At 37.7% G+C, this 12,556-nt stretch overlaps 1 protein-coding gene across 2 annotated transcripts in view; it reads left to right on the forward strand.

The window, feature by feature from the left end:
* Nucleotides 1-12,556, forward strand: part of usp45 (ubiquitin specific peptidase 45) — a 53,868-nt gene that overhangs the window by 15,156 nt on the left and 26,156 nt on the right. The window contains exons 6-8 of one of the 2 annotated variants that reach the window (XM_015403887.1): nucleotides 5,584-5,735; nucleotides 8,617-8,712; nucleotides 9,049-9,179. In XM_015403887.1, coding sequence (XP_015259373.1) covers nucleotides 5,584-5,735; nucleotides 8,617-8,712; nucleotides 9,049-9,179 — 379 coding nt within the window. The remainder of the gene's footprint in view (nucleotides 1-5,583; nucleotides 5,736-8,616; nucleotides 8,713-9,048; nucleotides 9,180-12,556) is intronic. The other variant, XM_015403888.1, reaches the window with a different exon arrangement.

The raw sequence follows: 12,556 nt of genomic DNA on the forward strand, positions 1-12,556 counted from the left end.
CGAGGTAGTTTTCAGCCAGTCCAGATAGCAAGGGCAGCGGATCTTTCTTCCTCCCAAACCACAGTGTGGCGCTATCCCTGCAGGGGATGGAGGGCAAGCTTTTATAGAGCTGGATTTCCTGATCTACCCTCTGGGCTAAGGAAAGACGGGGCTTTGATTCACAAAGTGACCGCAGCTCGTTGTCTTCCTCCTTGAATAGTTCTTCCAACTTGCGTAACTTGCGTAACTTGCGTAACTTACGTAAAAAACGTGACGTATGTCGTGCTCCCCAGAGCCGGCGCTCTAGGCTCTGGTGCTGCAGGAATCGAAAAAAGAATCGTTCAGCGAGCTGCCAAACGATGCCATGGAATCAGAAAATACGGAACCGGTTCTTAACCGGAACCGGTTTTCGATTCCCATCCCTAATTGTCAATGACCTGTGGAGTAGGGCTGAATGATTTTGCCAAAAATCTAAATTGCAATTATTTTTAATCAAAACTGCCATTGCAGTGCATGGAGGTGACGCAGTGGTTAGTACGCACGACCCATGTATGGAGGCCTTAGTCCTAGACCCAGCCGACCCGGGTTTGATTACGACACTAACAATTCTAAAATGTCCATCATGACATTCAATTAATAAGTGTGTGATCAATATTATGCATTATTTGCCCATCTAGTAAGGGATGTCCACTAACAGCTTTTTAGAATTCTTATACGATACCAATATTGCAGCTTTGATACCAATATTTACCTGATACCACAGCAGCACAGTGTTAAAAGGCATTGAATTCCTCAAAATAAAACTAAGGCCTTAATTGGTATTAAAATGTCTTAAATCAGTCTTTCGTAGCTCTTAATTTTTAAACATCATAAATAGGATTATTTTTATTACGATTTAATTTTGTAATCTAAATGAAACATTACATTTGACAAATGTTTTTTTTATAAAAAGAAAAAAAAAACGGCTCGCCATTATTGGTTCCGTCCCGATAGCGGAACCAATAAAAGCGTTGTTCGGCCGGGACATTTGGGAGGTCTCTACAGCCTGTGGTGCTGAAGGTGCAAAATATTTGGGAAAATATGAGCAAGTATAAATGTAACGAAAATTGGCTATCCAGCCAAAAGTTTTCTTCATGTATTTTGTGCAAGAAGCGATTCATGCTCAGAACGATGGGAATTAAGGCAGGGGAGTCACATGCAAAGTGTTAAACACAAAGCGTCAAAATCGAGTTACCGAGAAACAGCCGGTATTTCTCAGTTTTGTTCCACCCTTGTCTCTGCAACGTCTCCACTTATCACTAAATCAAACATACTAAGAAAACAATTCAAAGAAAAATAGCTGCAAAAAAGACTTAGCACTGGTTATGTTGTGGCTTTAAAACTGATTTGTTTTGTTCCCTGCTAAAGCAAATTTTTTGAATTCAGTTAAATAATTGTTAAAATATATCTGTCATTTGTGTGTTTTTAGCTTTCTTCCTGTATGGGAAGCTTTTCAAAATTTGAAACATTAGTGCAGTGGTTTATGTTAAAATAAACCTTTGGGTAAAGTTGTCGCAAGCGGGTTTTTCTTATGTTTCTTGTAAATTTGGTCTTAAATTTTTATTTCAAGTGGCATTAAAAGTCTTGAATTTAACTTGCCTTATGCTGCAGGAACCCTGAGCACAAATTCTACATACTTATTACTTTTTTTGTTATGTGGAATGATAGAAAATACTTGATCTAATGATATCGCTCAAGCAAAAAACACTAGCTAACATCAAAATGTATGAGAACTGAGTCACATATTAGCCTGTTGGTTACATAAACTTTAAGAAGAATTAGTTTTTTCATTAGCATATTTAGATCACAGATTTTAGGTGCAGTCCAATATTGGTTCCACCATTCTTTTTTATTTTTTTAGGATGATATTGGCCTGATTTCCAAGACCAATATCTGAATAAGACATCACCAACGTCTGATATCGATTCACAAAAAAAAACATAAAAAACGCGTATATGATTTGACTTTTTCTACACTCTTACAGGAGTTAAAATAAACACATTTTACTAATACATATAAATACCTAAACAGTCTATTTGGTACATTAAAAATCTAATTAAAAATAGATTTATCTTGAAGGTGCCGATGTAGTTTTGATTAATTTATTTATTTTTTTTCTCCATATTAAATCAATTTTTATTGGTTAATTTTTAATCATTTCACTGATGTGACCAGTGTTTTTTCACACTTTTTAGGAGACTTGATAATTTTTGATAATATAAGGTGCTGATAAAGCGATGGTTTCTCCTCCCTTCCTGTTTGACCAGTGCTGTTCCATTAGTATCGGTATTCTATAACTATAAAAGTTATGGCAGCTAGATGATTGATGATGAGGTCCTTCCTGAAACCTAAGAAGTATTAAAGCACAATAGCTCGCCAGTATCTGCTAATACGTGCTATCATTGAGCCATGCTGGATGTTAACCTTCTTGTTAACTTCTGCTCGCACCGCTGCAGGATCTGCTGCCGTTTGTCCCCCGCTCCGTTCGCTTCTAGACTCTGACCATCTGTGTCGTGGTTTCAGTGGAAGGTTAGCTTTCATCGGTGATCAGGAGGAACAGCTGGCTGTGGAGAGGGAGTTCTCCAAACTCCCCCGCCCTCACTAACCAGCAGAAACTTCAACAGCTGTCATCTGCCTTCCCAAATGACCCAGCTCTCCTTCCAGCTGCCGTCCCAGCACCCTTCTCCCAGCCCAGTTCTCACATTTATCCCCTCGTCCTGCTTTAGTCCCACTTCTTTTTCTGCACTCAGCCACAAACTCGATGCAGGCACCTTGGCATCCCCATCCTAAAAAAACTGAATGAGGTTTTATTTGTTGTTAATATAAGGATAATGTAAAAAAAAAAAATCAGTTTTCTGTTTTATCTGCTTTTACAGAAATGCTAGATGTGATTTAAAAGTTTTTACTAGAATAGATAAGTTACACTTATTCCAACTGCTACTGAATAGAATTGCACAAGTTTTCTTATTTACATTGATGATTTTTACAACATTGAGTTAGATAATCAACCTCTGCATTAGGTTGAAAAAGCTACTCCACTGATTATATTTTTTCCCTACTCCTGATATGGTAGCAATAGGGAAATAAACAAACTGATGTTGACAAAATAATCAGGCTATATATAACTGGGATGTTAATAAACACAACTGTGGATTGTAAAATTCTTAAAACGTGAATACCTTTAGCTGCTTGATCACTACTATTTATTGTTTCCAGGACTGAAGATAATAAACTGATAAAATATTCTAAGGACGAATCTAGTCTCTCAGCCAGCTGACTGTCAGTGTGCAGCAACATGCCTAATAGAGATGAGAGTCAAGCTTTCAACTTCCAGTTCCTGCTAAAAATGGATTGATGTAGATTGTAGGGATTTTAACATGATGTGGATGTCGGTAAATACAGAAGTTAAAGGACTGTGAGAGTTTGTGTCAAACTGTGGATCTTACTGTATATTGAAACGATCATTCATTGATTTATAAAAACCTCTGTTGTTTTTGGCATTTGTTTTTTTTCTATTGAGTTTTAAATTCATAAGGAGAAACAAATACCTTTTAAGGACAAATTGAAAGACACTATTGGAAAAACACACTTGAATTTCAGTGTCAACCCCACTTAGTTGATCCGCTTAACCAAGAAATATCAGTAACTTCTCATAAAAGTAGCTGATATTTGATGTTTTATTTTTGCCTTAGCCCCCCAACAAAAAAGGCAAGTACAGTAACAGAATTGCATACAATTCATTATGATTTTTAATTAAATGATGACCTGAATAAAACTTTTTGAGCTGTAGGATATTTCTGTAGCAATCCTTAAATAAGTGTTTGTTGAATACGTGTGTCGAAAATAAAATTCAGAGATTCTTTAGGGATATAAATGTAAAATTTTAGTTGTCAGTACGGTAGGTTAGTTCAATGCACCGCTAGTTAGGTGGGTTTATTGCTCATTTTCTGTCTACTGTTCCTACAAGATAAATCTAATATTTACTTTTTAATCTCAAATATCTGGCACCTTTTGTGCTTTGCTCTTTACACTTACTCCAACTTGTCTTCTTCTTTGCCTATGTGCATATTTTCAGAAATTGGGAGAATACCCAAAAGTTTTACTCAAAATTACACCAAATACTATTCTAACATTTTTCTACTCCAGAAAAAGTAAAGAGTAGTCATAAAAGAAGTTACTTAAAGTCGTAGGGAAATCATATTTAAATGTCAAAGAATCCTGGCTCAAACATGTATATAAATGTACTCTTTATCAGACGATATTGTCCCAAAAGTCCTGTGTTAAAATCTGTGGGGGGGGTTTTCTCGTTATCTTATGCAGGCCAGTTAGTTATAGGTCAGCTTGAACGCCTAAATTCGGCCAATTATGTATCAACAGTCATCTGTCAAGCACATTTTCTCGTCATCTTGATTCATATGTCGCAGCTAATTTACGCAACGATTGAAATTAGAATCATTTCCTTTACCACTAAGTTCCGTCCCAGTGTTCACGGGGATGGACGTCTGTGTCTTCAGCAGGCGTAGAGCTAACAGAACTGGCAGCGTTGCGAGGCAAGGGCTCAAACATGTACGGCTGGAAGCCTTCTACACCAAACCAAGCTTCTGCCGCCCTGGCGTCCTCTTCCACAACATCTTCGTCCCCGCTTTCCTCCTCTAAATAAAAAATGTATGATGGAGGAAACTCATCCACGACCTCCGACACTAAACCCTCCTCCTCTTGCATGTTTCCTCTGTCCATAGCGTTCCTTGACAGTGTCGTTTCTAAGTCACCAATTTAGTGCTACTTGGTCCCAATGGAATTTCCCATTGGAAACCTACTAGCTCTAAGTTGCTAACTGGTTAGCAAGATACTTCCTACAAATCGGCCACAACCAAACTTGCTTGCAAACCTTCCACCAGAACAATCCCGCCCCCTTGATAAACGACCAATCACGTTCACTTTATTCACTCGTGTAAAGTCGGGCACCACTCGGGAGAATTCGGAAATGCAACGGTTGGAACAGCCGCTTCTCTACAACTCTAAGTAGGCATCAAACAGTACTTCAAATGGCTACTTGGCCACTGCATACTTGTTGGCTCCTGAATTCTGATTCAATGTTCAAAACTATTTAATCAGAATGTTAGGAATAAATTCTGATATTTTAAAACTTTCTCAATCAAAGGTTTCTACACAAACTTTTAAAACCAATTCTAAAGTAAAAGAAAAGGTACAGTAAACAACAAATACCCTAACAAATATTTGTTGAGGTACATGTAACTGAGTAAATATGACCAGTTCTAGCTCTGCATATTTACATAAAAAATACCATTTTATTTCCCTCCACATTTCTAAATTTCTATTAAAATGATGCGTATGTTGACCACGGTCAGATTCCTGGTTTGTGTTTACAGACGTGTCGAATACAGTTCACCCTGATGGCAAACTTTTAAGGTCAACTTTGTGAAACCTTCACATACATTCCCACTGGCATCCCACCAACGCTTGCAGTTTAATACGACCATAGCATCGTGTGCCTGAATGTTTTGCTTTAAACTAAAGATCTGGATTTTATTGTGTGTTTTCCAGCAGTATCACCCAAGATCATCAAGCTACGAGAGGAATCATCGGATTATGCCGAAGCACAGAGAGGAAAGAGTCCAGGCATCAACAGCGCCTTGGTCCCTGTTAAGGGAATCATAAACCTCGGTAACACCTGCTTCTTTAATGCCGTTATGCAGGTTGGTATCAAAACTGTTATTATTTTTATTAACGAAAGGATGAGCATTTAAAAAGCTGTCTTGTTTTGGTCATTTTTGTTTTATTTAAGCTCAAATTAATGTTTTTTTGAAGCAGAATCTCTTGGTAAAGTGGAGCTCTTATTGCAAACAACCTGCTAACAAATTATCGTTCCACTTACAGAAGCGATTAGCCTAATGAATCACAAGTATTTCCATTCTGCCTCAGTGGTAGATATGCATATCTGTAGAAGGTGTAAACACTCATCATGTTTCTCTATTCATGAGGCTGGTTTAAAGAGAAGCTGAGCACAGCTTTACATTAACTGAGAGTATATATACGTAGCTAAATAAAGGGCAGCAGTTCATGCGGCGTTGGCTTGGAAACATTCACCTCGCCGTCGTGCAAACAGCAGCGCGATAAACCCTCCTCTGTGTTTCTGTGGTCATGTCATGGTGACTGCAAACTGACATGCCTCTGCAACAATGAAGCTGTTTTTTTCAGCCATTTTGTTAATCACCCTCAGGGTCTCGTCGGTTGATTGAAATTGGAGTGAGCGAGCTTTTCATGCTTCTCCCTCCCTCTCTGAGTGTTTGTATTGTCTCCTTGAAAATTGCAATCTTTTTTTTTTTGAAAACGCATAATTGTCAGAGGATGAGCAGTGTCTGCATTCACAGCTCCGCTTCATTGTGTGTTTTGCATAGAAACTGTTTATTTGGCAGGATGTGAAAAAAACAAACAAATACAGGTTTGAAAGGAGAGGGGAAAAAAACGCCTGTATAACTTATTTTTTTTTTATCCTCTCCAAGGATTGTTTTAATGGAGAAACATCACCAACCATAAATCACTTTTGAAAGCCTCTTAAACAATAATAAGCTCACCAGAAGTTTGCAAACGCTGCAGAAATGGACATAGCAATTGGAACAGGTGTTACATACAGCATTTTAGCATGATACAAGTATTCTTTGCTTTAATCAGTTATAAGTTGTTACATTCATGCTACTTTTGCGCAGTTTCTTCCTGAGTCCGTTAAATAACATGCTGCTGTCATTTTTCACATTTCTGATGTTGCTGCTATTTTTAAATATCCATTACTGTAAAAATGTCCATAGCTGTATATTGGTTATTTATTCTCCAAGTGCACAGTTTTTATATTGTTAAAACACTTTACAGTGCAGTGTTTCGTTTGTTTATTTGTCTTAACTCTTCACTATTATTTTATTCTTATACATTTTTTCTAAGGACCACATTTCTATAACCAGAAACCACATTGCTGTAAACACCAGAATGTCCAGATTGTGGGACATTAAAGGGATTTCTTTTATTCTATTCTATTTTATACTAATCTATTCTGTTCTATTTTATTCTAATAAACCAGAGGTGCATCGAACAGAAGTTTCTGAGGCACTTTTCAGCTTTTGGTTTCTGCCATTACAATTTTGGGTTTCTCTTAGGATTTATTACTGACTGTTTAAAGCATTTGATTTTCTGTTGCTGTGAGAAGAAGCCGAGCCAATGATAAACAGGTTTTTTAACATAAACATAAATTATATTTTAAATATCCTTCAAAATCTTTTGTAAAACAAGCAAACATGGTTGACATGCTATGTAGACCCTATGCCTAACTGCAAAATCGCCTTATAGGGATTTAACACCAGTTTACCATGTCGGCCCAAAATATGTTGGAATTTTTAGCTTCAAAATTGCTTTTTGTGATACGTAAAAAAAAAAAACTTTATTACTTCAAAAATTTTATATCCATTTTTTATATTTACTCATGGAAATCATAATTGTTTCCCTAGCACAATGCATGCTGGGTAAATGACATGGGTATGTCTGACTGGACTGGGACCTGCAGGGAGATCAACTGTTTAGTATATTAGCCAGAACTAACACCATTAGCAGAAGCTAATGTGAAATCAAAAAGGGAAGATGGGGAACGACTGTTTAAAGTGACAGTGAAGCATCTTTCTTTCTTTGTAACACATCGTTCTAATATATCTGAAAAAATGTTTTTGATCTCAATGCTAACTGTAAACAGCCCCAATTAGAAACTGGAGCTCTTTTGAGCCTGCGTAATGTTTTGATTTGCTTTCAGGGGAGCTAAACCTAGAAGTTATGGCTCTAGCTCAGCTAGTGGCTAAAATGTACACAGCGCTTCTTTAGATAAGAGTAAACAGACTGTTAAACATGATTTACTGAAATAACGACCCAACCAGGAAGGTAATAACTACATTAGAGGTAGACCAATACGTCAATATTTTGGGGCGATATTGCTTTTTTAAAAAAAAATCTTTCATTGTTTATATGTTTTTTTTAGATTTTTTAATCGATGTATCTTTTTGTTTTAAACTGAGCAACATTTGTTTTAATCGTATCGTTTTTATCATGTAAATGCAGCAATATGTTCTTAAAGGGTCAACCCAAAGAATCAGCAGGTATTAGCGTCAACTTCAAAAAGCGTATCTTTTTTGTACCCAAATGATAAATATGTTGCATTTTAGATGAAAAAAACCTACATGACTTTAAACTGTGTGCAGAACTCCTTTAGGGACATTTCCTATTCCGAACCTTTTGCTGTCTGATTATAAATCTGTTAATAGTAAGAAAACAGGCAATTTATTAGCTAAATGGTTGTTAGTTGTTGTCTTACTAATAACTGATACAAAAAATATGTAACTTTGAGGTTTATTCTGTCAACAACTGCTGCACTGAAGAGTGTTGCTGGTAGAACATAATGAATTTGGTTGTAATTGTTGTAGTGCAGCTAATCAATGTATATACAAATCTGTGTGTCTGAGGGTTTGGAGTGGAGTGGCATACTGTATATTTTCATTTGAAGTAACGCTTTAAAAACCGTTTGTTTTTCTTGCTGTGAAACAGAACCTGTCCCAGACACACATGCTCATTGACCTCATTCAGGAAGTGAAGGAGAAAGGCTACAAGCTGAAGATCTGTCCGCCTGTCGAGACAAATCTGGTACAGTCTGCTGTGGTTTACTCTCTCTCTCTCTGAAGATAAATGTTCAAACTCATCGGCCTCGGCTGTTACTTCAAATCTTTCATCTTCTTCTTTTCTCCAAAAAACAGTCATTACTAAAACGAGGTCATTTACGATTTAACTTTTTTTGGATTCAAACTATATCAGCTTTGTTGGATGAAATAGAAAATAAATTCTGATAAATTTATTATAATACCAGGATGTTGCTTCTCAAAGTTCTGTTAAAGGTGCAGTTTGTACTTCTTTGATCGAATGACAGTAACTTTTCACTCTTTCTTTGAGTTAATAATAAAGATTTGTCTCTTCCTTTTGCAGAATCCGCTGTCGGTGGTCTTGTGCAGTCCAGATCCGCTGACGTCAGCCATGATTCACTTCCTGCAGAGCATGAAGGAGCCAGGGAAAGGCCCTGTCAATCCCAAAGTCCTCTTCAACCAGCTCTGCCAGAAGTACGATCTAACCCCTTTATGTTATCATTGTTATTTATTCAGAGCATAAAATATGAAGTACGACAAATATACAGTACATAGAAATTAACATATAATTGTATTTTGCTTGAAAATTAGAGGGAAGAAGAAAATGTATTTAATCCCAACCCTTTTCATTCCTACAAAGGATTTTAAAAACATGACTGCTTCACGTCTACATAGTTTTTCCTTTTCTTAAAGGTGGTGTTTTTTTCTATCAGAAACTTCTCCCCCATGATGATCCTATAAAAGCAGAGGAGCTTAATGTTAATAATTTAAGGGATCTACCTGCAGTAGTGATGTTAATGTAAGCACATATTAATAATTATTTGTTCCCTACAAGCTAAAGTTTTTAAAATGGTAGTCAGACCATAGCAGAGGTCACAGATTAGCGGACCGCAGTCCGGATCCGGACTCGCCTGCTGGCTAATCTGGTCCCAACCTGATTTAAAACATTTATAAATTACAGCATGTTGTCCGACGACAGTGTCTAAATTCACTTGCGCTGCTTCTCCTGTTAATACGGTAAAGCCTTCCAGAGTGTCCAGGACCAGGCTACATGTGATACAAATTAGCCAATGAGCTGCTGTCAGTCTGGGTTGCTGCTGCTGCTACTTTTAGACACAGCAGGCAAACCTGTGGCAAGCCGGGCGATGGGGAAGAAGGAGAAGACGATGGGAAAAAGAGAACAGAGGAAGTGTGGACTGCTCAAAATGCTGCGGTGAAGTGGAAAAGTGAAATTATGTGCTCAAAGATGACCCTGCACATTTAGAGTATGTTTGGCTCAACCTGCTGCTGTGAAGCAGGATTCTCCACCATGAACAGAATTGAAAATAAATATGGATCCAGGCTCAAAATGAGCACCTTGATATGTGCTTTAGAATGGCTTTGTCTCCATTCAAACCCAGGTTTAAAGCCTAAAACCCACTGCTCTCATTAAGCCAGAAAAAAGAAACGGTCAGTTCAGGTGTTTTATAAAATATCTGAATCAGGAAATTCTCTATATACCAAACTGAACGATTGTTGTTCTCTACTTCAAAAAACACTTTAGATTTTAAAATGGAAACATTTTCTATTTTTTTATAAAAGGTTTTATTTAAAAAGTCAATGTATAACATGGATGCATAAACACCTCTTTTTATTTCAGTGTTAAATTATGTTTAAAGTAACAGATTTTAGTTAAAAATGTTTCCGGACCTTTACTGGCTGATTTTCTTTATTCCCCTGCTGATTTTTTTTATTGGTTACCCCTGGACTATAGTCTTCCCATCACAGCCTCAGCAGTTTATAAATTCCCAGCCTTTGCTTTTCACCTGCTTTCTTCCCATTTCTAACCAGGTAACACCTGGTCCCAGCAGCGTCCCCTCATGATGCTCCATCCTCGCTCTGAACAATTCACACTGTGCTTTATTAAATGTCCTCCAGCCAGCTGATTGTTGGCTGTCTGCTGTTTGCCACCTGTGTCATGTTTGATGTGGATCAAGGCCTGCTGCTCTGTGTGACCGGCCAAAGCCTTTGCTTTTATGAGCTGAACAGCAATGTTCTCTTTTATAATACGTGGTCGAGTGACTTCCTGTCGGAGCATGGTGCACTGCTGGTTGGATCCAGCTCGCCTGTGTGTGCGTGGCGGGTCTCGCACTGTTTAGTAGTGCAGGTGGGTAACTGGGACGGTTAATGTTGGATGAGTGGCTGCGTCTCTGGTGCAGTTATTCTGGCAGCTAGTCGGGGGGCTGCCTGACGCGTGCTTCGGTGTGAGCGTGGACTGCCACCTCACCTGGTACCGTCTAAAGCTGCAACACAAACGCAGGCAGCGGTGCATTCAAACATCACCCACACCTTTATGCACTCATTCGTTTAATTATAACGGGGTTAATCTATTCCACTGACACGCGTTTCTGAAGAGTGATGTAGTCTGAAGCCTCAGCACCCTGTTAGACACCATGTTTCCTTCCAAACACAAAATATTTAAGAACTCTGGATCCTCTAGTATTCACTGAGAAATTATTTTTCTCCATATTGGCTTGGAAATGAAAAACAAACAGACATATTTTCACCTGTATTCTGTGGAACTATGCACACAAATTCCTCAGTTTAATAAGTTTTAAGACAAAGCACCATGAAAGAACCAGAAGACCTGCAGAGTATTTGTCATTTGTATCCAGCCATGCAGGTCCTGGCACCTTGTGCCAGAAATCCAATAGAATTCCTCGGTGTGACCTTGTTATTTTAGTGGAAATACCTCCCAGCTCCAATCAGTGGTGCCTATTGATCCAGGCTGACAAATACATTGTACCCAAATTGCTTAACGTGTTTCACAGCAAAACATGAGTGTAAAACTGATAAAGAAGCAGCAAGACTGACAGTGGGAGATGTTTCTGCTTTTAAAAGGTGGATCTGTTAGCTTTGAATCCCTGTTAAACTTTCAAACATGTTGGGGCTCTGATGGTTTTTTTTTACTCTCTTAAGCAGAAATCCTTGAGGGTGTTTGCAGTTTGCACCAGCTAACAGAACAATTCCTCTGATCCAAAACATTGGAGCAGGTTAGATGTGATTCCTTTGAAAGGGGACATTGCATTCATGACAGTTCAGTTAAGGCTATTTATCAACTCTAGTCCCCTGGAAATGAAGTTAAAAAAAAAGAATAGATACATAATGAAATAAGTGCCTTTTAGCAGCTGAGGTCTTCATGTTATAGATATATGGTTGGAAGTGGTAACTCATACAATCTTTCTGCTTTAGTTATACTAATATATAGCTTTCAGCACAAAAAAAGCAGATCAATAAATACAGGACACCTTAAATACACGATAAACACATGATACGGAAGAGGATTAGTATAGAAGAGGATTAGGCCCACAGAAAAAAGCAAACTGATTTTTCAACAATATTTCAGTTTAATATGGGAGAAAAGGCAGAGATCTCACTTTCATCTCAGGATTCTGACTTTTTTCTCAGAATTCTGACTTTGTTAGTTGTCAGAATTATATCAGAATTGAAAACCTCTCTTCTTTTAATCACCTTCTGCTCTTCCTATAATGAGATGGCATCACCTGGGACCCCTCGGGTCCTCTAATTCCTTCATTTTCCACCAATGTGTCACTGGCACTCCCAAACAACTCACCTTTGTCAGTGAAGCTGGGTTCTCCCACTTCTCTTCTTTTATGGTGCCCATCTAGATTAAGATCCAAAATTCTGAGATTAAAGTCAGCATTCTGAGAAAAAAAAATTCAAAATTCTGACTTTAGTCTCAGAATTCTGAGAAAAAAAGTCAGAATTCTAAGATTAAAGTCAGAATTCTGAGATTAAATTCAGAATTCTGAGATTAAAGTCAGAATTCTGTGATTAAATTCAGAATACTG

The sequence above is a fragment of the Cyprinodon variegatus genome, unplaced genomic scaffold (assembly GCF_000732505.1).
Source record: "Cyprinodon variegatus isolate N-32 unplaced genomic scaffold, C_variegatus-1.0 Scaffold1588, whole genome shotgun sequence".
Classification (NCBI taxonomy): Eukaryota; Metazoa; Chordata; class Actinopteri; order Cyprinodontiformes; family Cyprinodontidae; genus Cyprinodon; species Cyprinodon variegatus.